This window comes from Oncorhynchus nerka, linkage group LG2 (assembly GCF_034236695.1).
Source record: "Oncorhynchus nerka isolate Pitt River linkage group LG2, Oner_Uvic_2.0, whole genome shotgun sequence".
NCBI classification, from domain to species: Eukaryota; Metazoa; Chordata; class Actinopteri; order Salmoniformes; family Salmonidae; genus Oncorhynchus; species Oncorhynchus nerka.
Window position 1 is genome coordinate 13870884 of NC_088397.1, and position 25112 is coordinate 13895995.

General features: G+C 42.9%; 2 protein-coding genes and 1 long non-coding RNA gene across 4 annotated transcripts; 1 reads left to right on the forward strand and 2 right to left on the reverse strand.

Annotated features, from left to right (window-relative positions):
• Window positions 1-76: 76 nt before the first annotated feature.
• nfkbiz (nuclear factor of kappa light polypeptide gene enhancer in B-cells inhibitor, zeta) lies at window positions 77-10351 on the reverse strand. Its single transcript, XM_065023507.1, has 12 exons — window positions 10063-10351; window positions 8525-8634; window positions 8385-8409; window positions 8185-8282; window positions 6920-7263; window positions 6295-6400; window positions 5940-6086; window positions 3684-3747; window positions 3321-3493; window positions 2995-3105; window positions 1984-2151; window positions 77-1402 (listed from the first exon to the last, which is right to left on the reverse strand). The coding sequence occupies exons 1-12, from the start codon at window positions 10265-10267 to the stop codon at window positions 1349-1351; spliced, it is 1605 nt and encodes a 534-aa protein (XP_064879579.1). The 5' UTR covers window positions 10268-10351; the 3' UTR covers window positions 77-1348.
• Window positions 10352-13656: 3305 nt separating this feature from the next.
• eed (embryonic ectoderm development) lies at window positions 13657-23803 on the forward strand. 2 transcript variants are annotated; one of them, XM_065023535.1, is made up of 11 exons: window positions 13657-13818; window positions 18145-18297; window positions 18643-18735; window positions 18858-19049; window positions 19164-19245; window positions 19428-19519; window positions 19688-19821; window positions 20247-20352; window positions 20471-20629; window positions 20844-20917; window positions 23244-23803. In XM_065023535.1, the coding sequence occupies exons 1-11, from the start codon at window positions 13702-13704 to the stop codon at window positions 23368-23370; spliced, it is 1329 nt and encodes a 442-aa protein (XP_064879607.1). In that variant the 5' UTR covers window positions 13657-13701; the 3' UTR covers window positions 23371-23803. The 2 variants fall into 2 exon arrangements, with proteins under 2 accessions (XP_064879607.1, XP_064879608.1); XM_065023536.1 differs by lacking the exon at window positions 13657-13818 and adding an exon at window positions 13848-13865.
• A 244-nt stretch (window positions 23804-24047) lies between these two features.
• On the reverse strand, window positions 24048-24951 carry LOC115119881 (uncharacterized). Its single transcript, XR_003862049.2, has 2 exons — window positions 24531-24951; window positions 24048-24279 (listed from the first exon to the last, which is right to left on the reverse strand). It is a non-coding gene; the product is annotated as an uncharacterized LOC115119881 (long non-coding RNA).
• Between the last annotated feature and the right edge of the window lie 161 nt (window positions 24952-25112).

Below are 25112 nucleotides of genomic sequence, written 5' to 3' on the forward strand. Positions count from 1 at the left end.
CCTTACCTATGACTGCTGGTGGTGATAATATGCCCTTATAAAGTCATGTTTCAGGCAGCGTAGTTAATATCAAATGCACTGTTAATCAATTGTATTTATTGTTAAGAAATTTGGTGATAATACATTGAAAAAAATCCTATATTTACATTCCAAAAGAGATCAAACAAATTACAAGTCTGAATATTGTACTAACATCTCATCTCCATGGTACAGTATATAATTGAGATGGGTACTAAAGCAAAATATGCACAAACTCAATGACCCGTTATATAGCTTAATTATTTGTGACACTAGCCAACTCATTTATTTTCATTTATTTATAAAGTAAATGAAAATACACATTTAAAATGAATAAAATAAGGCAAGACCCCCATGCTGCCATCGTACCAGAATCTCCAAGAAATTCAAAAAACCTGAGCTCCCGTCTCTTCAGGTTACTGGTATGTGGTCAAGCACTAGCTACATTACACTGTTACTATGTGGTCAAGCCCTAGCTACATTACACTGTTACTATGTGGTCAAGCCCTAGCTACAATACACTGTTACTATGTGGTCAAGCCCTAGCTACATTACACTGTTACTATGTGGTCAAGCCCTAGCTACATTACACTGTTACTATGTGGTCAAGCCCTAGCTACATTACACTGTTACTATGTGGTCAAGCCCTAGCTACATTACACTGTTACTATGTGGTCAAGCCCTAGCTACAATGCACATTCCAGCTCAAGGTGTTTCACACCAGCATTACAGGTGAGTCAACCTGTGACTCAACCCAAAGTGGTTTAGTGGTGAAAACCCCTTCAGGCGTCATTCCTTAAAGCGGCAGTCAGCAGTTGAAACAAAAACAAAGCGTATTCTCTGCCCGTTTCAGTAAAAAGCTGAGGGACTGGGCTAGAGAAATGTTAACACTCAAATTCATAGGCACGGCTAAGGAGTAACCATCCATGATATCAACATTATAGCTTGAACCATATTTTGAAGCTACTGTTTATAGTGTTTGTTACCATGTACTTTGTTTACAAACATTGGAGTAAAACAAGCTTATATATTTTGGGTTCTGATGGGGTACGACAGTTGAACTAAGCTCATGATGAATGTACAAGTTATATTCACCAAGAAACAATGGGTACATATTAATAATTTACAAGTCCAAAAATGGATGTAACAACTGCAGATTGCCCCTTTAAGGTAGACGATCACATGGTTACCTCAAAATACACTACACTGTAGCGAACAACATTCACTGTTTCATTGAAACAACTGACATCTGCCATACATACGATGGCAAATCATTTCTACGTAGACTGGACTGTCTGACTGACAGTGTTTCTGGACAGGAGATTGCATCCTACTGGGCAGCAGACCGGGCCTGGTAGCCTTTCCCCTTCAGGATACGCCGCACCTAAGAGAAACAACCACATTATTACAATACAGTCCCATCTTGTTGAAGTGTGTGTGTGTGTGTGTGTTTTGAATGTCTGCCAGTCTAACACGTGAACTTGTGTGTTCTTCCTGTTGTGTTTTTACTGCATCTCTGTGTTTGCGTCTCAGACAGACCTTAATAGTAATTGAGAAAAGGTTCTCAGTCGACTTGCCTGGTTAAATAATGATTACATGATAGTAAAACAACGACATGGGAATATTCACCTGAAAGATACAAGAACACTTACATGCTCCCACAGAGGGAGGATTCAACCGTGTGCTGGTATCTTATATATATTTTTCCAGGCAATGGCATCAACGTAGAACCATGCTGTACTTTTTGTACCTTATTTATGGATGTGCTTACACTCTTAGTATTTTTTTTCTATCTAGAACCTAAAAAAGTTTATTCGGCTATCCCCATATGAGAACCATTTGAAGAACCCTTTTTGGTTCCATGTTTGAACCTTTTTAGTTCCAGGTAGAACCTTTTTGGGTTCCGCGTAGAGCCATTTCTACAGAAGGGGGACACCCGAAGAACCATTTTGGGTCATTATTCACCTGGTCTCCGACGGGCCCTTCAGCCACCAGCTGGGCAGGCTGCTCATTCTCCAGGTTCTTGGAGCTGGGGTCGGCCCCTCTCCTCATCAGCAGTTTCACAGCATCTACCTGAGTCAGGCGACCATGTACAGAACTGGCAAAGTGCAGCGCTGTGTTTCCACTGAATGCCTGGTAGAGACAGAACTCATGTTAGAGGGTTTAGTTCACTTACCTCCTGATGACCAAAAAACAATGAACAATGGGAACACTGTTTGTCAGCTCAGAATTTGAGCCAGCACTCCGATTTGTTATCATGTTCGTTTGTTTTCCAGAGAGAGGCGAGACCTCACCTTGACATTAGGTACTGTAGCAGTATCTCACCTTGACATTAGGTACTGTAGCAGTATCTCACCTTGACATTAGGTACTGTAGCAGTATCTCACCTTGACATTAGGTACTGTAGCAGTATCTCACCTTGACATTAGGTACTGTAGCAGTATCTCACCTTGACATTAGGTACTGTAGCAGTATCTCACCTTGACATTAGGTACTGTAGCAGTATCTCACCTTGACATTAGGTACTGTAGCAGTATCTCACCTTGACATTAGGTGATGTAGTAGTATCTCACCTTGACATTGGGTACTGTAGCAGTATCTCACCTTGACATTGGGTATTGTAGCAGTATCTCACCTTGACATTAGGTACTGTAGCAGTATCTCACCTTGACATTAGGTACTGTAGCAGTATCTCACCTTGACATTAGGTACTGTAGCAGTATCTCACCTTGACATTGGGTATTGTAGCAGTATCTCACCTTGACATTAGGTATTGTAGCAGTATCTCACCTTGACATTAGGTAATGTAGCAGTATCTCACCTTGACATTAGGTACTGTAGCAGTATCTCACCTTGACATTAGGTATTGTAGCAGTATCTCACCTTGACATTAGGTACTGTAGCAGTATCTCACCTTGACATTAGGTAATGTAGCAGTATCTCACCTTGACATTAGGTGATGTAGTAGTATCTCACCTTGACATTGACGATAGACAGAGAGTCTGGCTGGTCGAGGAAGATGCGTAAAAGCTCCACATTGGCCTCCTGAGAAGCCATGTGCAGGGAGGTGCGGCCACTTTTATGATCCTGTTGGAAAAAGACACAAGTACGGTCAGACTGTATGGAATGGGCTATGCTGCCAAAGAATGATACGCAAAAATCATAAATGAAAAGATTCTCAACCTCTAGCCTGGTTTCAGATCTGTTTATGATGCCTTGCCAACTCCAATGACCATAGGAGTTGGCAAGGTTGGAGTTGACAAGGCATCAGACAGATTTGGGACCAGGCTCCTCAAACTCACCTTAGTTGCACAGGAGGCTCCCATGAGCAGCAGTGTGTTGACACACTGCCTCAGTAGCTTCCTTCTCTGCATCAACTCCACCTCCCCAGGAGACTGGGGGGTCGCCGCCATACGGCCCAACTCCTGGACAACCGCATTGTGAGACCGGACCGCTGTCTGAAGAGGAGTTAAGCCTGGAGAGAAAAGCAGGTTGAGGCATTGGGGAGGTAGTATTTATTTTGCCGTTATGACGGTTAAATAATGTTGACTGTCGTAGTTTGCGACTCAGCCTTGGGTTGAGACACAGGTTGCCTCACCTGTTTTATTGTATAGAGGATTATGAGCAATCCTGACAGGTCATAGTTCTGAGCAACTCTGACTCACCATCATAGTTGACTTCTTCCACACTAAGCTCCTGCCCTTTACCCTTCAGAGCTCTTTGGATGGTCTACGGGAAGAGAGAGAGTGAAGGAAAATGTTAAACAGGGGGATAAAGGGCAGATGGGTATAACAGGAAGAACTTTTGATTTCAATTTAAAACACACACACTTGTGTTAAGGTACAACTGTGGAATTAGCTAGTCATGGTAAAACATGTCATCGCTAACGACGACAGTGTCAATGTTTAGTTCTAGAGATCTAAAGGAGATAGTATATGCCAGCCATTCATCAGCAGCGCCTGTTCTTCCTTAATGCAATAGTATCCGACAACAAGAACTGTTGTCAGAGTCATCCAGGACCAGTTGAGTAACAGATTAATAGGCGTTAATGAGATTGGGAGGTTTAGCGTGCCATGTTCTGTTGACGGTTAATGTTTGATAGGCTGGGAGTGCATTTGCCGTGACCTTTCAGCAGAAGCACATCTGTTGTTAAACCAGTTTTTCAAAGAAAGGGGGATTTTGTCCCAGTGTTGTTTTGAGGAAATGCTCTGTGATTGGCTGGCTGTTATATATGTTATGAGCTGATGAGGAAGTCACTGCCTGCGATCTAACCCGATACAGAACAACTGTTGCTATGGGACACAAAAAAACATTCCAACATTCCAAGTCAGGAGGAACATCAAACACAGTGAGACAAAATTCCAATTGAAAGATAAAATCACTGAAAAGGGCACAGTTTATCACAGATAATCAAGATGGCAACGTTTCAGTGAAACCTATAAATCCATTCATTGAGTCATGAGCCAAATTTGCATAGATTCTTATCAAAATGGCATCAGCAAGTTGCTGACAGATCTCTTCTGATTGTGCATACAGCACCTGAGTTCTCTACACTTTTTTTTGTTGCATTTGGGCATGAGCATGCAGGGGGGTAAATCACCCCACCTTATTTCCATATACTGGAAGCCTAGAACAATCGACCATTGACAACCAACCTATGGTTTTACTTCTTGAAACTTGCAGGGGTAAAATACCCTGAAAACCAAGGTTGCACAGTGTAGATGACATACTGTATCAGACTATGTTCAAGTCATCTGGTGAAGACATAAAAGGATCGTTGTTCAGGCAATCATAGTAGTTCAGGCGATCATACATTAACAAACACAAGGCTCCTGGTAAAAACGTTAACTTTGTTTGCTGTGATTGGCAACCAGTGTTATTAAAAGAGAGAACTCACATCCCTACGGCTCAGTGTTTTCCCTGACTTCTCTTCCAACCACTATTTCCTTCCTCTAGTGCCAAGACGTTGATTAAAGTTGCCAAACCTTATGTATTATAATAATAATAATAATAATAAAAACAGAGATTGTGTTCAACAATCATCATGTTTTCAGACCTTTATTCAAACCTTTCATACCATAGTCTCTGTATGATGAGGTATTTTCACTTTAGTTCTGAAAACAATGAACAATCAATGGACTCTTTTGGCAAAGAGGAACTAAGTCACTGCCTACATTGATAAGGGAAAACTACATCTGGGGTTTTGCCTCACAAATCCAGAGGCAGACATGTCAGAACAACGTGATTCAAAACCAAAGTTTGCAGGCACAACCTTTGCAGTTGTTTTAGTTCAGGTAGTTGATGCAAACTAGCCACTTGTGAAATGCACTCATTAAAAATAACCTCTGATCTCCATATTTCTAGCTACTATTTAGTATTTTATTCAAGCTGATAAAGTAGTGACATAGGCAGTTCCTCTATACCAAAAGAGTCCATCACTGAAACCAGACCTTAGTCACTGTATTGCTTACACTGTATTGCTTACACTGGTCTATGTGCATGACACTTCCCTGACTATCTTTTATTTGTATTTAATTCATTTTCATTTAACTAGGAAAGTCAGATAAAGAACAAATTATTATTTTATAATGACGGCCTACCCCGGAAAAAACCTCCCCTAACCCGGATGACGCTGGGCCAATTGTGCGCCGCCCTATAGGACTCCCGATTACGGCCGGTTGTGATACAGCCTGGGATCAAACCAGGGTCTGTAGTGACACCTCTAGCACTGAGATGCAGTGACTTAGACCGCTGCGCCACTGAGGAGCTCTGGGTTATCTAACTGCTAAGGTTGACTGGCTGCAGTGATGCCTCAAACAGAAGTTGTGAAATAAGGCTAGAACATGATGTGGTCAGATTAAATCCAGAGCCCCTATTCATATCACACTCTTAGTATGTGCCACAGTGGGAAAGTCAAAGACCTGGAGAGTGAGAGCGTGGCCCTTCTCTGCACACACATGCAGAGGGGAGCGGCCCCAGCAGTCAGTGGTGTTGATCTGAGCCCCCTGGGCCAACAGGTCCTGCACTATCAGATGTTGATTGGCTGCCACGCTCAATTGAAGGGCACTCTGGGTACAAAACAAAAGACAAAAAAGATCAAATGTTGAAAATCCTCCTTTTCAGATGATATCCCAGTTGTAATCATAACTGTGCCCTTGTGACCAATTCCAAATCAACCCATAGCCACTAACTCCTAGGCACTAGTGTGTGTGTGTGGCAGAAGTCTCTGGGGCTAGGGGTCCATTTAGAATTGGGCGTGAGAATGTAAATCCTTACCTGGCCATTGTGCTCCTTCATATCCAGCATGCCGACAGTAGCCATCTTGCTGGCCAGCACATAAGCTAGAGCCCTTCTGCCCTGTGCCACAGCTATGTGCAAGAATCTGGCAACACAGATTAAAAAAATCTACACTAAGAAAAAAGGGTTCCAAAGGGGTTATTCGGCTCTCCCCATAGGAGAACTCCCTTTGGTTCCATATAGAACCCTCTGTGGAAAGGGTTCTACATTGAACCCCAAATGGTTCTACTTGGAACCAAAAGTGTTCTATATGGAACCAAAAGGGGTTCATCAAAGGGTTATCCTATTGGGACAACCGAAGAACCCTTTTAGGTTCTAGATAGCAGCTTTTTTCTAAGAGTATAAATGTCTGGCAAGCATAGGTCACATGATGGATTAGAACAGTGGTCACTAACATCCTTGTTCCTGGAGAGCTACAGGGTGTGGCAGGTTTGTGTTCAAACACTGTGCTAGGCTGGAACAAAACCCTGCACACCCGTACCTCCCCAGGACCAGAGTTGGAGGCTACTGGGTTAGAAAAATAACTGAGTTGAGTATGCATAGTTGCTTAGATCTACAAAAGGCAAATGTATACAAGGGGTTGATGAATACTACACAAACTGACGTGTCTCCATCATTATCCTGGCTTATGAGCATCTCGGGGGTGAGCCCTGCCAACTTCTCCTCTTCCTGTCGTATCTGCCATTGAAAGAAGGACGTCGGCTCCCCTTCAGCAAACTGAGCCAATGGCCAAACACCCTTTGGGGTTAGCGGGGCTATGAAAGGCTGGGGGACATATGAGTTTCCCATTGCTTGTGGCATGTGGGTTTGAGGGTAGAGGGACTGATAGTCGATGAGGCTGAAGGGGTCAGGGAGGGTCTCTTGTGGGGAGGTCTCTGATTTCATGGACTCATATCCCAGTTCCATGAAGTCAATGTCCAGTGTGCGTCCCTCTGGAGGGCTCAGACTCTGAAAGAGAAGTGGATGGTAAATACTTAAAAGGGCTAATCTGCAGATGATACATCAATTTTTGAACTTGTAAATGAACTGTATGTACCCATTGATTCTTTAAAAAAAAAAATTATATTTAACTAGGCAAGTCCGATAAGAACAAATTCTTATTTACAATGACGGCCTATCCCCCCGGCCAAACTCGGACGACACTGGGCCTATTGTACGCAGCCCTATGGGACTCCCGATTACGTCCGGATGTGATACAGCATGGTTGAACTATCATTTTGATATCATGGAGGGTCAGTCCTTACATCCATAGCTCAGGCTATACATTTGAGAGTGGTTACATTTCTCCAGCCCCAATCCCTCAGAGGTTTAGAACGAGAACGCTTTGTTATTGTTTCAACCAATGATTGGGATTGCTGCTTTAAGTACATTTCCTGTCATGAAAGGTAAACAATAAGGAAGAAAGATATTTGTAGTTGGGTTCCTTCCACTCCAAAACAACAGAGTTTATATGAGACACACATGCAAAACCTAATCATCTATATGCATGATAACATTGCCAAACTGTATTCCTAATTTGGAGTTCTGGAATAGCCCTCAGGCTGGAGGCAGTAACTCAGTCTCACTGGGATTTACCCGGAGGGGAACTGAGCAAGTGAAGTGACATCAGACTACACAGAAAAGGAGAAATGGAACTGGGCTATTGAAGTGGTCGGTCATATCACACAATATAGTTTGTAGCTATAACAATGTGACCTGCATGAGAGTTTGTGGTTTTCACTAGTTCTTCATTAGCTAAACCAGAGGAATATCCCTGGATGTATTTAACCTGGGTCTATGAAACCAACCCTTGCCTGAACACCAAGAACCGTGGGAAAAGTTAAAGGGGACTCAATTAAAATAACATTAGAACCAAAAGCAAACAATTACCAGGATTGCCTTTGCAGTAGCAAGTCTTTTAGCAGGTGAATCGGTTATCAAGCTGAAGTCCCCAGTCCTCTTATGCCCTTGAAGAAGGGAGGTCAACTCTACACGATAACGAACAAAAAAAAACATTTGCACATGATATTATAATGTACTGTATCTACAGTATTTCTGGATAATGTGTGTTGATAAAACGTTAATATTACCTGTGTATTCTCCCTCAGAGTGTTGCTGGACATGAAGAAAAACAGAGATCATGAAAATATGGACAGATGTAAGCTAAATATATGCAAGCTGACCATAATATTTACACAAACTAGCAGAACAATAACATAATTTAATTTACCTGTACAGTTTGGTTGCTAAGGCGCTTCTGCATGATGAGTTCTTTCACTGTATTCTTCACCCGTACACCTTGGAAACGGCCAAAAGACCGCACCTCACTCATGGAACACTCTGCAACAGGTATAAATAGGACCGATGAGAATCTTTGATCCCAAGACAAGTTTGAAATAAACACTCATTTTGATTCGTTTGCTATTGAGGCAAAAGTGGTTGTGTTGAATTAAAGGTACACTCAGCAATCCATAAAATGCTCATTTTCAAAAAGCCATTGATGTATGATATATCTATAGTGGTAGGATACATTAATACAGTTCCTGGGAACTCTGCCTGCCAAGTTCAAGCACAGGAGCTCAAATACTCAATGTTATTCAACAGGGCGTGGAAGCTACAAAAAGGGGCACGTCCATATAGTCGTTGAAGTTGCTTGATCTGCACAGATGATTAAATCTCATTATGTCTGGAGAACTGTCTCAGAAGTCAGGCTTTATCAACATCAGAATCTCAGGTATTCTAAACAACTCAGAAACACAACCTTCATACTGCAGTGTATAAAGAAACATTCTAAAATGGGCAAGACGACCTGGAACGCGACCTCCCACTTCCCCTATTTCCACAGCTAGCGGAGCTCATGCCAAATTCACACTTATCTACAACCTTCACCAAATGACAGCAACTGTTCACTTTCCTCTGCCATTCAAATAGCACAATGTATCTACCTTGCTCTTCCATTGTAAAGTGCTATTAAAGGTCTAAATATGATTTTGGGTCTAACCATGATCAGTGGTGTAAAGTGCTTAAGTAAAAATGCTTAAAACTACCACTTAAGTCGTTTTTGGGGGTATCTGTACTTTTTACATTTTTTGACAACTTTTACTTTACCACATTCCTAAAGAAAATTATGTACTTTTTACTCCATACATTTTCCCTGACAACAAAATGTACTCGTTACATTTGGAATGCTTAGCAGGACAGGAAAATGGTCTAATTCACACACTTCTCAAGAGAACATCCCTAGTCATCCCTACCGCCTCTGATCTAAATGATGTCTATGTGGGAGCGTGCCCCTGGCTATCCGGAAATTTAAAAAACAAAAAAGTTGTGCCATCTGGTTTGCTTAATATAAGGAATTTGAAATGATTTATACTTAACTATATTTGAGCAATTACATTTCCTTTTGAAACTTAGGTATATTTAAAACCATATACTTTAAAACTTTTACTCAAATAGGATTTTACTGGGTGACTGACTTTTCTTGAGTGAATTTTCTATGAAGGTATCTTTACTTTTACACAAGTATGACAATTGGGTAATTTTTCCACCACTGCCCATGATCAGTAATCCTCCGTGTCACTAACGCAATGTTCTTTTCGGTGTTCCAGAAGTAGGCTAATAAGGAAGTAACCATTAACTTCAATAATTATTATCGGATAATATAAAGTAGCCAGCATATCATTATTAACACAATAGTTTGCTTAGAGGAAAAATAACAACAATTACAAATATGTACATTGATTTCTAAAAGTGAGTGTTTTATTTTACCGTTCGTGGCACTGTCTGCAGTTGGCGGAGTCGGGCTCCCAACCTTTCCCCAGCCATCAAACTCGGTTTGCGCACAGAGAGAGTTGTTGATCTCCGTTGCAGGTGAGGTATCCTGGTAAAAAGACCCCAAATACACGGGGCTCGTTACAACAGTCCCTGGATGCACAAGATTCAGGCCGTTCTCGATAATTCTGTCGATGATCATGTTGCGCTCAGAGATAGATCACTATGTATGCACTATCAAGAGTTCTAATGGAGTTTGTTCCCGTTTGGATCATGTGACTACTGTACCTTCAGAAGCGCACAAAAGCGAGTGCGCTTGCAGACTACTTGAATTACACATTGGGCGCGTTCCAGATCTGCCCGAGGACGTTCTACAAAAGTAGCATATACCGGAACAGAGCAAAGCAGAACAAAGCATCATAAATAGAATATAAAACAAACTTTATTGTCCATTTTCACAGAAGTGGGATCAAAGTCACCATCCCACCTCTGACACCAGTGTAGCCAACGCTCACAAGCATGTAGGCTAGACCAAAGAAACCATTGAAAAAATGCTCAGTTCAACTTAAATACAATTGTTTTGGTCACATGTACCGAATACAGCAGGTGTAGACTTCACAGTGAAATGCTTATGGACGAGTCCATCCCCAACCGTGCAGTTAAAAAGTAAGACACATTTTTGCTAAATAAAAAAGGAAATAGTAAAACAATATTGAGGCTGTATACAAGGAGTACCAGTATGGAGTCAATGTGCCGGGGTACGAGGTAGTTGAGGTAGTTGAGGTAATACAGTATGTACCTGTGGGTAAGGGTAAAAGGCAACGGGATATATAAACTAGGCAATCGGGATATATAAACAGTAAACAGTAGCAGCAGCATATGTGAAGTGTGAACATGTGTCTATGTGTGAGTGTGTGTGTGGTGTCAAAATGCATGTGTGTGTGTGTGTGTGTGTGTGTGTGTGTGTGTGTGTGTGTGTGTGTGTGTGTGTGTGTGTGTGTGTGTGAGTGAGTGAGTTGGAGTGTCAGTCTAGAATGTGAGCATGTGGGTAGAGTATAGTGAGTGTGTGAGTGAGTTGGAGTGTCAGTCTAGTATGTGAGCATGTGGGTAGAGTATAGTGAGTGTGTGAGTGAGTTGGAGTGTCAGTCTAGTATGTGAGCATGTGGGTAGAGTATAGTGAGTGAGTTGGAGTGTCAGTCTAGTATGTGAGCATGTGGGTAGAGTATAGTGAGTGTGTGAGTGAGTTGGAGTGTCAGTCTAGAATGTGAGCATGTGGGTAGAGTATAGTGAGTGAGTTGGAGTGTCAGTCTAGTATGTGAGCATGTGGGTAGAGTATAGTGAGTGTGCGTAGAACCAGTGTAAGGGAGTCAGTGCAAAACAATTCAGATAAATAAACATTAAAGGGGTCAATGTAAATAGTCCAGGTAGCCATTTGATTAACAGTTCAGCAGTCGTATGGCTTGGGGGTAGAAGCTGTTTAGGAGCCTTTTTCTGACACCGCCTGGTATAGAGGTCCAGGTTGGCAGGGAGTTCGGCCCCAGTGAGGTACTGGGCCTTATGCACCTCCCTCTGTAGTGCCTTGCAGTCGGATGCCGAGCAGTTGCTATAATAAGAGGGGATGCAGCCAGTCAAGATGCCCTCAGATCCTCTTTAAGGATCTGAGAACCCATGCCAAATCTTTTCGGCCTCCTGAGGGGGAAGAGGCATTGTTGTGCCCTCTTCACAACTGTGTTGGTGTGTTTGGACCATGATAGGTCCTTGATGTGGACACCAAGGAACTTGAAGCTCTCGGCCCCCTCCACTACAGCCCCATCGATGTGAATGGGGCGTGTCTGGCCCTTAATTTCATGTAGTCCACGATAAGCTCCTTTGTCTTGCCCACATTGCCAGGTCTCTGACCACCTCCCTATAGGCTGTCTCACCGTCGTCGGTGATTAGACCTACCACCGTTGCGTCGTCGGCAATCTTAATGATGGCGTTGGAGTCGTGCACGGCCACACAGTCATGGATGAACAGGGAGTACAGGAGGCGACTGAGCATGCACCCCAGACCCTCGTGTTGAGAGTCAGTGTGGTGGATGTATTGTTGCCTACCTTCACATCCTGGGGGCGACCCGTCAGGAAGACCAGCATCCAGTTGCAGAGGCAGGTGTTCAGTCCCAGGGTCCTTAGTTTAGTGATGAGCTTGGAGGGAAATATGGTGTTGAACGCTGAGCTGTTGTCAATAAACAGCATTCTCACGTAGGTGTTCCTTTTGTCCAGGTGGGAAAGGACAGTGTGGAGTGCAATAGAGATTGCGTTATCTGTGGATCTGTTGGGGCGGTATGTGAATTGGAGTGAGTCCAGGGTTTCCTGGATGGTGGTATGGATATGAGCCATGACCAGCCTTTCAAAGCATTTCAGGGCTACGGATGTGAGTGCTATGGGCCTGGTGTTCTTAGGCACAGGGACTATGGTGGTTTGCTTGAAACGTGTACGTAAAACAAACTTTTACAGATGCACAATTGAGAGCATCCTGTCGGGCTGTATCACTGCCTGGTACGGCAACTGCACCGCCCGCAACCGCAGGGCTCTCCAGAGGGTGGGCGGTCTGTCCAACGCATCACCGGGGGGAAGCTACCTGCCCTCCACACACCCGATGTCACAGGAAGGCCAAAAAGATAATCAAGGACAACAACCAACCGAGCCACTGCCTGTTCACACCGCTATCATCCAGAAGGCGAGGTCAGTACAGGTGCATCAAAGCTGAGAACGAGAGACTAAAAAACAGCTTCTATCTCAAGGCCATCAGACTGTTAAACAGCAATCACTAGCACATTAGAGGCTGCTGCCCTGTATACATAGACTTGAAATCACTGGCCACTTTAATAATGGAACACTTGTCACATTAATAATGTTTACATATCTTACATTACTCATCTCATGTGTATTCTGTATTCTATCCTATTCTACTGTATCTTAGTCTATGCCGCTCTGACATTACTCATCTCATGTGTATTCTGTATTCTATCCTATTCTACTGTATCTTAGTCTATGCCGCTCTGACATTGCTTGTCCAAATATTTATATATTCATAATTCCATTCCTTTACTTTAGATTCTGTGTATTGTTAGATATTACTTGTTAGATATTACTGCACTGTTAGAGCTAGAAACACAAGCGTTTCGCTACATCAGCAATAACATCTGCTAAACACATGTATGTGACAAAGAAATGTTGATTTGATTTAATAAAAACGGGGTCAGACAGAGGTTGAAAATGTCAGTGAAGTATGTGTCCTGGTAATCCGTCTAGCCCTGCAGCCTTGTGAATGTTAACTTGTTTAGCCTTTTACTGCAGTGGGCTAAATCAAGGCTACCTGTCGCCCCAACACAGTGACCATGTATGTATGGTCACTTTGTTCCGGTCTACTTAATTAACGGGTGTCTCCCATAGACACCAATGCAATAGCAGCTGGGTCTGGTCTACTTAGTTCATTGGCTTTTATTGAACTAGGAAAAAACGGAGAGCGGGGTGTCTTGCTTCCTCTTCCGTCTCTGGCTTGACTGGGACTTTTATTGTGAAGACCAAAGGACATAAAAGACCCGGAAGTTATTCTCCGCGGTCGCGCTATGATTGAATCTGAGAAGGACAGAAGATGAGGAGGGAGAACATGTCCGAGACCCCTACCGAAGCGGGAAAGGAGATGCCGACAAAAAAGCAGAAGCTGAGCAGTGATGAAAACAGTAATCCCGATCTCTCTGCAGATGAGAATGTAAATTCGGTTTTGTTCTGTTTGTATCGGCGCGGACATGAAAAATGGTTAGCTAGCTAAGTAGCTAATGTTAGCCTAACTTTTCATAGCTAGCAAGCTAACTAGCAAGCGACTGGTAGTTGATTTTGGAGTTCGTGATGATAGCTGGGCCTTTCCCTTTGTTTCAACTAGGCCTAGATTTTTATTTATTTAGCTATAGATACCTAGTTAACGTTAGTTGTGGTTATTTCCCTTTCAAACATTCCAGATCAGGAAATAAGAAAAGTATCATTCAACGAGCAAGGGATTCGAGGCAACACTGCAAAGGGCCTCCACCTAAAATAGCTAGCTGGCTAGTTATGCTCTCTAGGTAGTGTTAGCTATCAAGCTATGGACCCTTCTGGGATTGTCCAAGTAGATAATCATTAGCCAGTTGTCAGTCTATCTCAAGCCCCTCATGGTAGGCCATCCCACTTCTGACACCAGTGTAGTCGAAATTGTTGAGAATTTCACAGCGAGATGAACCCACAACGGCTGAACTCAGACTGTCATATTCCATTTCCCAGGCTCACTTGCTCAGACACATGTCACTCCCTATGAAGTGTCACGTTTCAGACCCCACAAGACGCCACTGATGGAAACAGAGAGCAGACAAAATGGGTCTGTGCCACTTTGGGCATTTCAGAGCGCTTTGTATACCAAAATGTCAGTCAGAACAGATACAGGGGACTTAACATCTAAGAGGTTTTAAACTAAATGTTTCAAATCAGAATTAGACGGGTCTGATGCTGAGAAAGGACATTTTTGCCTACTTTACCCATATGTTATTTTTTTACAAAAGAAGTTGCTAAAAAGTTCACTTCTGAAAACACCAAGAATTGAATTTAGTTCAACTACCACCAAGCTAAAGCAAAATGTATTTAAATTACTAGTTGATCTACATGTATTTCACTACATCACTGTACGTGAAGGTAGAGGACCCGCAAAGTTAATACACCTCACCTAAGCAGTGGTTCATGCCTAGATGGTAGACTGCCTGAGAGAAGTGAAGGCCAGTAGAGCACCACTCTTTGTTATATCATGTTCCAGGGCTGTGACAGAGACCTCGCAGAATAATTAGACAAGATATTTCAGGGGATGTATAAATGTGAAGCATCCGCTTGAGCGTTTCCATTCACTACCAAATATGGTAGTGAGAGAAAGCCAAGTGGCCGGCAGTGGGAGATGCTGGAGCAAGATGGGATTTTGTCACATTCTGCAAATGATTTTCAACAGTTTGTCCTCAATACAGTTCTGTTCCCAAAGCTGCAATCTGTTACGAACAGAGTGGACTACGTTTTAAAGACTTTACCCTTTGCTAAAGTAAAAAAAAAGGCATTGTTTAAAAGGAGTGCAAAGGCGAATTGAGATATTGCACACGTGCACTTCAAAGTAGGCGTTCACTAACAGCGATATGCAAATGCGCCAATAGTATCTCGCAGCTCATGCTTGGCCTTGCCCAGCCCCTGCTTGTTCTGCCCACTGACTCATTTGTTCTCATTTGAAATGACGGGCGGTGGTCTCTTAGTTCTCCGAAGATTGTTATAACTAAACTGTCTTTCTGTTTCACCAAATACATTCTAACCTGGCTCTCTGTTTCAGGTGCACCATCCTCACCCTCCCAAGATGCACCTCTGCCATCAGACAGACCAGCTTCAGCCGTGACAGCAGTATCCTGATTGCAGTCTGTGACGACGCTCTATCTGGCGCTGGGACCGCCTGCGATGAAGACAACATTGGCTTTCTATTATGACGGACCAGTCACTTTGCTGTCAAGAACCAGAAACATTTTCCAGGGACACATTTTCTGTGTATAGTCTGCATCAGATCTGTCCAATGGAGGTGTTGTTTAACATCTCAGGAACCACTCCCAACATGACAACGGTGCTACAGGTCTGCACAGAAAATGTGTGTCTGGAACCCACCAATTATTTTCCTTTTGTTTCCCTTCTCCGGGTTATACTTATACCAGCCCATCCTGATTAAATCCATGAGGGGGTGAAAAGGTGCGCACAGAAGGGTGGAGAATCAGACTACAACCCTGGAGCCCTTCAAGCTTTCTCTCCCTTCTTGCTATTTAGTTCCCCTTTGCTTACTATTCACTTTTAATGGGCTTTAATAAATGCTATTTTTCTAAAGGCTTCTTGTCTCATTCCGAGGTACTGAAGCTTGAAAACTCTAAGTAAATATATGGTCCCCTAAGCCCAGGCCATCTGAATGCATGGAGAAATGAGTAGCGGGACAGTTTGGGTGTTAGACTGCCCCAAAAGTGCATCTCATGCACTAGAAATGAAAGTTTTCAACATGAAAATAAATGAAGCATCTAGGATCCGCGTGTATGGGCAAGCTAAATATGTATGGCATAAAGTAGTGGTGAAAAGAGAATTTTAAGAAACGTTTAATATTGGACAAACATGTAGTAATTGTTGCTATAAAACGATATTTTCGTCTTCTGTGGAGGACCATTCCTGGACATTCTGGAGCAGAAAATGAAGTCTTTGGTCTTCTCTGTCCATGCCCCTTTATCATGGTTTTTAACACTGGTCTTGTCGAGACAACTTTGTCTTCCAGAAATTAGGGTTTTGAGCCATGGAAGTTCTCATACCTGGGGAGAAAGATCAGAGGAGCACATGACTTTATGCTTTTGATTTAGGAAGCACATTCAGATCGTTTGCAGCGTCCATGCTTAACTGACTGATTGAGAAATTCCTCAAATGTTAGTTTCCTTGTAGGCAGCCCAATAACCACAGGTTCCTCAAACGTGGGTCAGGCAAATTGAAAATAATTGATTGGGTTAATTCAAGCAGGTGTTTAAATGGTCTGACTTTGAATAGGACCAACAGGGAATCATTTTACCATTTGAGGATGGAACTGGCAGGGATGAACATTTCTGAGGGGTTTGGAGTCATCTGCGACTGGGAAACGGCAAAAGACGAGGAGAAATTATACAAACTGTCCAGCATCTTCTGAGTGAACTGAGGAGAGAGAGTTGAGTTGGTCAGCTGAGTGTGTAGGTGCTCTTAGCAACATCAAAATAAAGTCCTGCACATGTTGTGGACAAAAAGGAATAACTTGTGAGGATGTATTTTGACACGAGGTAAGAGAGAGGAAGTGGGTCTACAATAGACCCATGTTTGAGAAGTCTCAATACCATCCTTTAGATATGGTCTCAAATACCCCTCATAATGACCAACTGTTCTGCCCACTGACTGTTTGTGCAACCTAATACAATTGAACACAATGCTAGTGTGCCTGTAGAAAGTCTACCCCCTTGGATTTCTTCCCATTTTGTGTTAAAGATTCATGAAAAATAAGTGCCAATATACCATAATTTGTTAGAAACACCTCCGCAGCATTACAGCTGTGAGTCCAGTCTTGGGTAAGTCTGAGCTTTGTACACCTGTATTGTGCAATATTTTCTCCTTTTCAAAAGTCAAACTCAAGGTGTTGGGGATCATGGCTAGACAGTAAGTCTTGCCATAGATTGTCTAGCAGATTTAAGTCAACTGTAACTTGGCCACTCAGGAACATTCACGGTCTTTTTGGTAAGAAACTCCAGTGTAGATTTGGCCTTGTGTTGCAGGTTGTCCTGCTGAAATGTGAATTCCTCTCCCAGTGTCTGGTATAAAGCAGACTGAAGCATGTTTTCCTCTAGGATTTTGCCTGTGCCTAGCTCCATCCTGTTTCTTTTCATCCTGAAATACTCCCCAGTCTTTGCTGATGTCAATCATTCCATGATGCAGCCACCAACCACCATGCTTGAAGATGAGGCAGCTACTCAGTGATGTATCAGATTTGCCAAAAAGTGTCTTCCTTGTTGTGTTTTTCTCTCTCTCAGTATTACTTTAGTGCTTTGTCGCATACATGTGTATGTTTTGGAATCTTCTGTGTATTTGTATTCTTTTAACTCTTTTAGGTCATGGGGTCACTACAATGTTGTTGATCCATCCTCAGTTCTCATTGAACTCTGTAGATCAGCAATGGCCTCATTGTGAAGTCACTGAGCAGTTGTTCCTGTCCTGCAGCTCAGTTCAGAAGGACCTGCATCTCTGGGTGGTTTAATACAGTGGTTCCCAAACGTTTAATATCCCACCCCTTCAAACATTCAACCTCCAGCTGCGTAACCCTCTAGCACCAGGGTCAGCATGCTCTCAAATGTTGTTTTTTTGTCATCATTGTAAGCCTGCCAACACACACACTATACATTTATTAAACATAAGAATGAGAATGAAAACGGGGTGCAGAACATCCATTGCAGTTTGCAAACGCATCAACCACATCTCATGTTGCTATAATTTGTGTTTGTAGGATGATGCTGTCAGCGTTGAGAGTGGGACCAATGTGGAGCGTCCAGACACACCCACCAACACAGCCAACGCTCCAGGCAGGAAGAGCTGGGGCAAGGGCAAGTGGAAATCAAAGAAGTGCAAATACTCCTTCAAGTGCGTCAACAGCCTCAGGGTGAGCCCATCTTATCAATATTTCCAATCATTTCCAACAGCAGACATGTCACATCTTATCAATAGGCCTAATTTTTATTCCAGAAATGTCATAATCTCAACCTTGGACTTGGCATGCCTGTTATAAGTATGTGTTAACTGTGCTGTTTATATGATACTGTGTGAGTTGTAAACAGCTGAATGAAGGTGTTCTAATGTTACGTGTGGGCTCTGAACCAATGTCTTGACCATTAGACCAAGAGGGAATTCCCACCTGGGCCGAGGTTAACACTGATTGTGAAGTCGCAGGGCTACCTCATCACCTTGACCATGAGCTCAACTCATAATGAACTTGTTCTTTACACAGGAGGACCATGGCCAGCCATTATTTGGGGTCCAGTTCAACTGGCACAGTAAAGAAGGGGACCCGCTGGTGTTTGCTACTGTTGGGAGCAACAGAGTAAGTATCTTTGGCATCACATAAATAATGTTGAAAGTGTAATAGCCAAAACATGTGATGTAAAAATACAGACTCATGTGCCACCTGTCACTGCTGACTATGTGATGTCCTTAATTTACCAGGTAACCCTGTACGAGTGCCATTCCCAAGGAGAGATCCGACTCCTGCAGTCATACGTGGATGCTGATGCAGATGAGAACTTCTACACCTGCGCCTGGACCTTTGACACCAGTACAAGCCATCCCCTCCTGGCCGTGGCGGGGTCACGTGGCATCATTCGGGTCATCAACCACATCACCATGCAGTGTATCAAGGTGGGTCAATTTCCAAGTAGTTGTATCCGATACACCAGGGATGGAATTTACATTGGTGCATAAGGGAGGGATTAGTTGTGCCATCTCTGAATAGTTTTGTTGTTTTTAATGCAGCACTATGTGGGTCACGGGAACGCCATCAATGAGCTCAAGTTCCACCCCAGAGACCCCAACCTCCTGCTATCCGTCAGCAAAGGTAGAACAACTAGACATCATAGCTAGGACTTCATATTTTCTCGACTGACCTGACTTTTTGAGAACTAAACGATTTACATTTAGGAATGATTTCTAATCTGTATGTATTTACATCATTAACAGAATGACTTGACATAAAATCGACTGTGTGAATATCTCATCAGCTTTGTGTTTTGCCTTTAGACCACGCCCTTCGTCTGTGGAACATCCAAACAGACACACTGGTGGCCATCTTTGGAGGTGTAGAGGGACATAGAGATGAAGTCCTCAGCGCAGTGAGTACACGACATGACCACAACCATCTCTTATTGGCTTTCTTGATCAATAGAAGTCAGGGATTTCTATGTGTATGTGACCATTGAAAATTGCGATACAAATATGGATCACACAGAAAAAGAAATGAGAAATGAATGATATAATAATGGAAAATGTCTCTGCGCCAGGACTTTGACCTGCTAGGTGAGAAGATCATGTCGTGTGGAATGGACCACTCTCTGAAGCTCTGGACGATCAACTCAGAGAGGATGCAGAAAGCCATTCACGGGTCCTATGAATACAACCCTTCCAAGACAAACAGGTGAACATATTGGTTGTGGGCAACAAACGTACGTGTATTCCCATGTATATTTCAGTCATTCAGCAGATTTTTATACACAACAAAGTGCGTTCAAATAACAGGGCTGAACAATTGCATAAAAGGAACATAGTACAGTGTTGCCAGGATACAGTCAGAATCTCACATCTTTTATTTAACCTTTATTTAACTAGGCAAGTCAGTTAAGAAGAAATTCTTATTTACAATGACTGTGTAGGAATAGTGGGTTAACTGCCTTGTTCAGGGGCAGAACGACAGATTTTTACATTGTCAACTCGGGATTCGATCTAGCACCCTTTCGGTTACTGGCCCAACGCTCTAGCCACTAGGTTACCTGATGCCCCGAACTGTTGATTTTCAACTTGAAAATGTTTGCTCCTTTAACCGATGATTCTGTCTTCTTACAGGCCATGGGTCTCTCAGAAGATCCACTTCCCTGACTTCTCTACCAGAGACATCCACAGGAACTATGTGGACTGTGTACGCTGGCTGGGAGATCTGATTTTATCCAAGGTAAGACTGTGAGAATCTTTTTGTTCAAACACAAATACGTCACATTCTGTTATTAGGTTGTGGATCCCATTGTGACCCTCATAACCCTACTCCTTTGTTCTGTTCCTCCCCTGACCAGTCGTGTGAGAACGCTATCGTGTGTTGGAAACCAGGGAAGATGGAGGACGATATTGACCGCATCAAACCAAACGAGTCCAACGTGACAATCCTGGGTCGCTTCGACTACAGCCAGTGTGACATCTGGTACATGCGTTTCTCCATGGACTTCTGGCAGAAGGTAAAGATATTTCCCTTCCGTTGTGTCTGTGGCTTTGTGGAATCCCTTATCTGCTACTGTTCATCCCAGTATTGTAAGCAAACAGTGGTTTGGTGTTGGAACTTTATAACTAAATAGATGCAAGTTTGTTGTTTAACATTAAACATAAAGTATAGTATTGTCTCCACGTAGAAAGTTGTTTGACTATTGAAGTAACACATGTCTTGTCCTACAGATGTTGGCTCTGGGAAACCAAGTGGGGAAACTGTACGTGTGGGACCTTGAGGTAGAGGACCCCCACAAAGCAAAGTAAGAGTCCGTAGGGAAACTGTACGTGTGGGACCTTGAGGTAGAGGACCCCCACAAAGCAAAGTAAGAGTCTGTGGGGAAACTGTACGTGGGGACCTGAGGTAGAGGACCCCACAAAGCAAAGTAAGAGTCTGTAGGGAAACTGTACGTGTGGGACCTTGAGATAGAGGACCCCACAAAGCAAAGTAAGAGTCTGTAGGGAAACTGTACGTGTGGGACCTTGAGGTAGAGGACCCCCACAAAGCAAAGTAAGAGTCTGTGGGGAAACTGTACGTGTGGGACCTTGAGGTAGAGGACCCCCACAAAGCAAAGTAAGAGTCTGTAGGGAAACTGTACGTGTGGGACCTTGAGGTAGAGGACCCCCACAAAGCAAAGTAAGAGTCTGTAGGGAAACTGTACGTGTGGGACCTTGAGATAGAGGACCCCCACAAAGCAAAGTAAGAGTCCGTAGGGAAACTGTACGTGTGGGACCTTGAGGTAGAGGACCCCACAAAGCAAAGTAAGAGTCCGTAGGGAAACTGTACGTGTGGTGGTGTTGGGAAAGCTACTCTGAAGATATAGTTCACCAAGCTACCAATTACTTCACACTGGAAGAAGTTAAGCTACACTAAACTAGTTACTTTGAAAAAGTAGTTCACAACATCCAAACTACTTTGTGAAAGATCATCAATACAGTATGTTAACAATCTGTAATTTAGCCTAATTATATAGGGTAACATTTGTATTTTTTCCCAGATAGACATCCAAACCTAATCATTTTTCATGATGGTCATAAACAGTAACTGGTAATGTTGTATAGTTTAGAAAGGTCTGGAACTAGCCTTTCTGGTAAATGTTATAACTTTCTGAGGTGTACTCTCTTTTTAGAACACAAGTACATGGTACAAATATGAACAAACAAATTCTAAAGGACTTAGTATAAGATTTCCCATATCTTAACAGTGAAATGTGATCTAAAGGTCCACTGATCAGCACAGAGACACCATTCAGATGTGTTCAGACTCTTTACAACTTCTGTCTGTGACCAAGAGAACGCGCTCTTTCAATTCTATGAAATGATTGTGTTTTATTTTATTTTGAAAGCTCTAAATCCGGCTGAGAATTTCACAGCGAGATGAACCCACAACGGCTGAACTCAGACTGTCATATTCCATTTCCCAGGCTCACTTGCTCAGAGGAAATCAATTCTTGTGAGAATTGACACATCACTCCCTATGAACATGAAGTGTCACGTTTCAGACCCCACAAGTCCACGCCACTGAGAGAGTGGAAACAGAGAGCAGACAAAATGGGTCTTTGTGCCACTTTAAGGTACAGGGCACTATGGCGTTCAGAGCGCTTTGTATACCAAAATGTCAGTCAGAACCGCTCAGTCCCCCCATACAGGGGACTTAACATCTAAGAGGTTTTAAACTAAATGTTTCAAATCAGAATTAGACGGGTCTGATGCTGAGAAAGGACATTTTTGCCTACTTTACCCATATGTTATTTTTTTACAAAAGAAGTTGCTAAAAAGTTCACTTCTGAAAACACCAAGAATTGAATTTAGTTCAACTACCACCAAGCTAAAGCAAAATGTATTTAAATTACTAGTTGATCTACATGTATTTCACTACATCACTGTACGTGAAGGTAGAGGACCCGCAAAGTTAATACACCTCACCTAAGCAGTGGTTCATGCCTAGATGGTAGACTGCCTGAGAGAAGTGAAGGCCAGTAGAGCACCACTCTCCTTGTTATGTATCATGTTCCAGGGCTGTGACAGAGACCTCGCAGAATAATTAGACAAGATATTTCAGGGGATGTATAAATGTGAAGCATCCGCTTGGCGTTTCCATTCACTACCAAATATGGTAGTGAGAGAAAGCCAAGTGGCCGGCAGTGGGAGATGCTGGAGCAAGATGGATTTTGTCCGACATTCTGCAAATGTGTCATTTTCAACAGTTTGTCCTCAATACAGTTCTGTTCCCAAAGCTGCAATCTGTTACGAACAGAGTGGACTACGTTTTAAAGACTTTACCCTTTGCTAAAGTAAAAAAAAAAGGCATTGTTTAAAAGGAGTGCAAAGGCGAATTGAGATATTGCACACGTGCACTTCAAAGTAGGCGTTCACTAACAGCGATATGCAAATATACACTACAACGCGCCAATAGTATCTCGCAAGCTCATGCTTGGCCTTGCCCAGCCCCTTGCTTGTTCTGCCCACTGACTCATTTGTTCTCATTTGAAATGACGGGCGGTGGTCTCTTAGTGTCTCCGAAGATTGTTATAACTAAACTGTCTTTCTGTTTCACCAAATACATTCTAACCTGGCTCTCTGTTTCAGGTGCACCATCCTCACCCTCCCAAGATGCACCTCTGCCATCAGACAGACCAGCTTCAGCCGTGACAGCAGTATCCTGATTGCAGTCTGTGACGACGCCTCTATCTGGCGCTGGGACCGCCTGCGATGAAGACAACATTGGCAACGAGCAACCTATTCTATTATGACGGACCAGTCACTTTGCTGTCAAGAACCAGAAACATTTTCCAGGGACACATTTTCTGTGTATAGTCTGCATCAGATCTGTCCAATGGAGGTGTTGTTTAACATCTCAGGAACCACTCCCAACATGACAACGGTGCTACAGGTCTGCACAGAAAAATGTGTGTCTGGAACCCACCAATTATTTTCCTTTTGTTTCCCTTCTCCGGGTTATACTTATACCAGCCCATCCTTATTAAATCCATGAGGGGGGTGAAAAGGTGCGCAATTTGGGGAGAAGGGTGGAGAATCAGACTACAACCCTGGAGCCCTTCAAGCTTTCTCTCCCCTTCTTGCTATTTAGTTCCCCTTTGCTTACTATTCACTTTTTAATGGGCTTTAATAAATGCTATTTTTCTAAAGGCTTCTTGTCTCATTCCGAGGTACTGAAGCTTGAAAACTCTAAGTAAATATATGGTCCCCTAAGCCCAGGCCATCTGAATGCATGGAGAAAATGAGTAGCGGGACAGTTTGGGTGTTAACTGCCCCAAAAGTGCATCTCATGCACTAGAAATGAAAGTTTTCAACATGAAAATAAATGAAGCATCTAGGATCCGCGTGTATGGGCAAGCTAAATATGTATGGCATAAAGTAGTGGTGAAAAGAGAATTTTAAGAAACGTTTAATATTGGACAAACATGTAGTAATTGTTGCTATAAAACGATATTTTCGTCTTCTGTGGAGGACCATTCCTGGACATTCTGGAGCAGAAAATGAAGTCTTTGGTCTTCTCTGTCCATGCCCCTTTATCATGGTTTTTAACACTGGTCTTGTCGAGACAACTCAAGTCTTCCAGAAATTAGGGTTTTGAGCCATGCGCCTCTGGAAGTTCTCATACCTGGGGAGAAAGATCAGAGGAGCACATGACTTTATGCTTTTGATTTAGGAAGCACATTCAGATCGTTTGCAGCGTCCATGCTTAACTGACTGATTGAGAAATTCCTCAAATGTTAGTTTCCTTGTAGGCAGCCCAATAACCACAGGTTCCTCAAACGTGGGTCAGGCAAATTGAAAATAATTGATTGGGTTAATTCAAGCAGGTGTTTAAATGGTCTGACTTTGAATAGGACCAACAGGGAATCATTTTACCATTTGAGGATGGAACTGGCAGGGATGAACATTTCTGAGGGGTTTGGAGTCATCTGCGACTGGGAAACGGCAAAAGACGAGGAGAAATTATACAAACTGTCCAGCATCTTCTGAGTGAACTGAGGAGAGAGAGTTGAGTTGGTCAGCTGAGTGTGTAGGTGCTCTTAGCAACATCAAAATAAAAGTCCTGCACATGTGCCACATGTGGACAAAAAAGGAATAACTTGTGAGGATGTATTTTGACACGAGGTAAGCAGAGAGGAAGTGGGTCTACAATAGACCCATGTTTGAGAAGTCTCAATACCATCCTTTAGATATGGTCTCAAATACCCCCTGTCATAATGACCAACTGTTCTGCCCACTGACTGTTTGTGCAACCTAATACAATTGAACACAATGCTAGTGTGCCTGTAGAAAGTCTACCCCCTTGGATTTCTTCCCATTTTGTGTTAAAGATTCATGAAAAATAAGTGCCAATATACCATAATTTGTTAGAAACACCTCCGCAGCGATTACAGCTGTGAGTCGTCTTGGGTAAGTCTGAGCTTTGTACACCTGTATTGTGCAATATTTTCTCCTTTT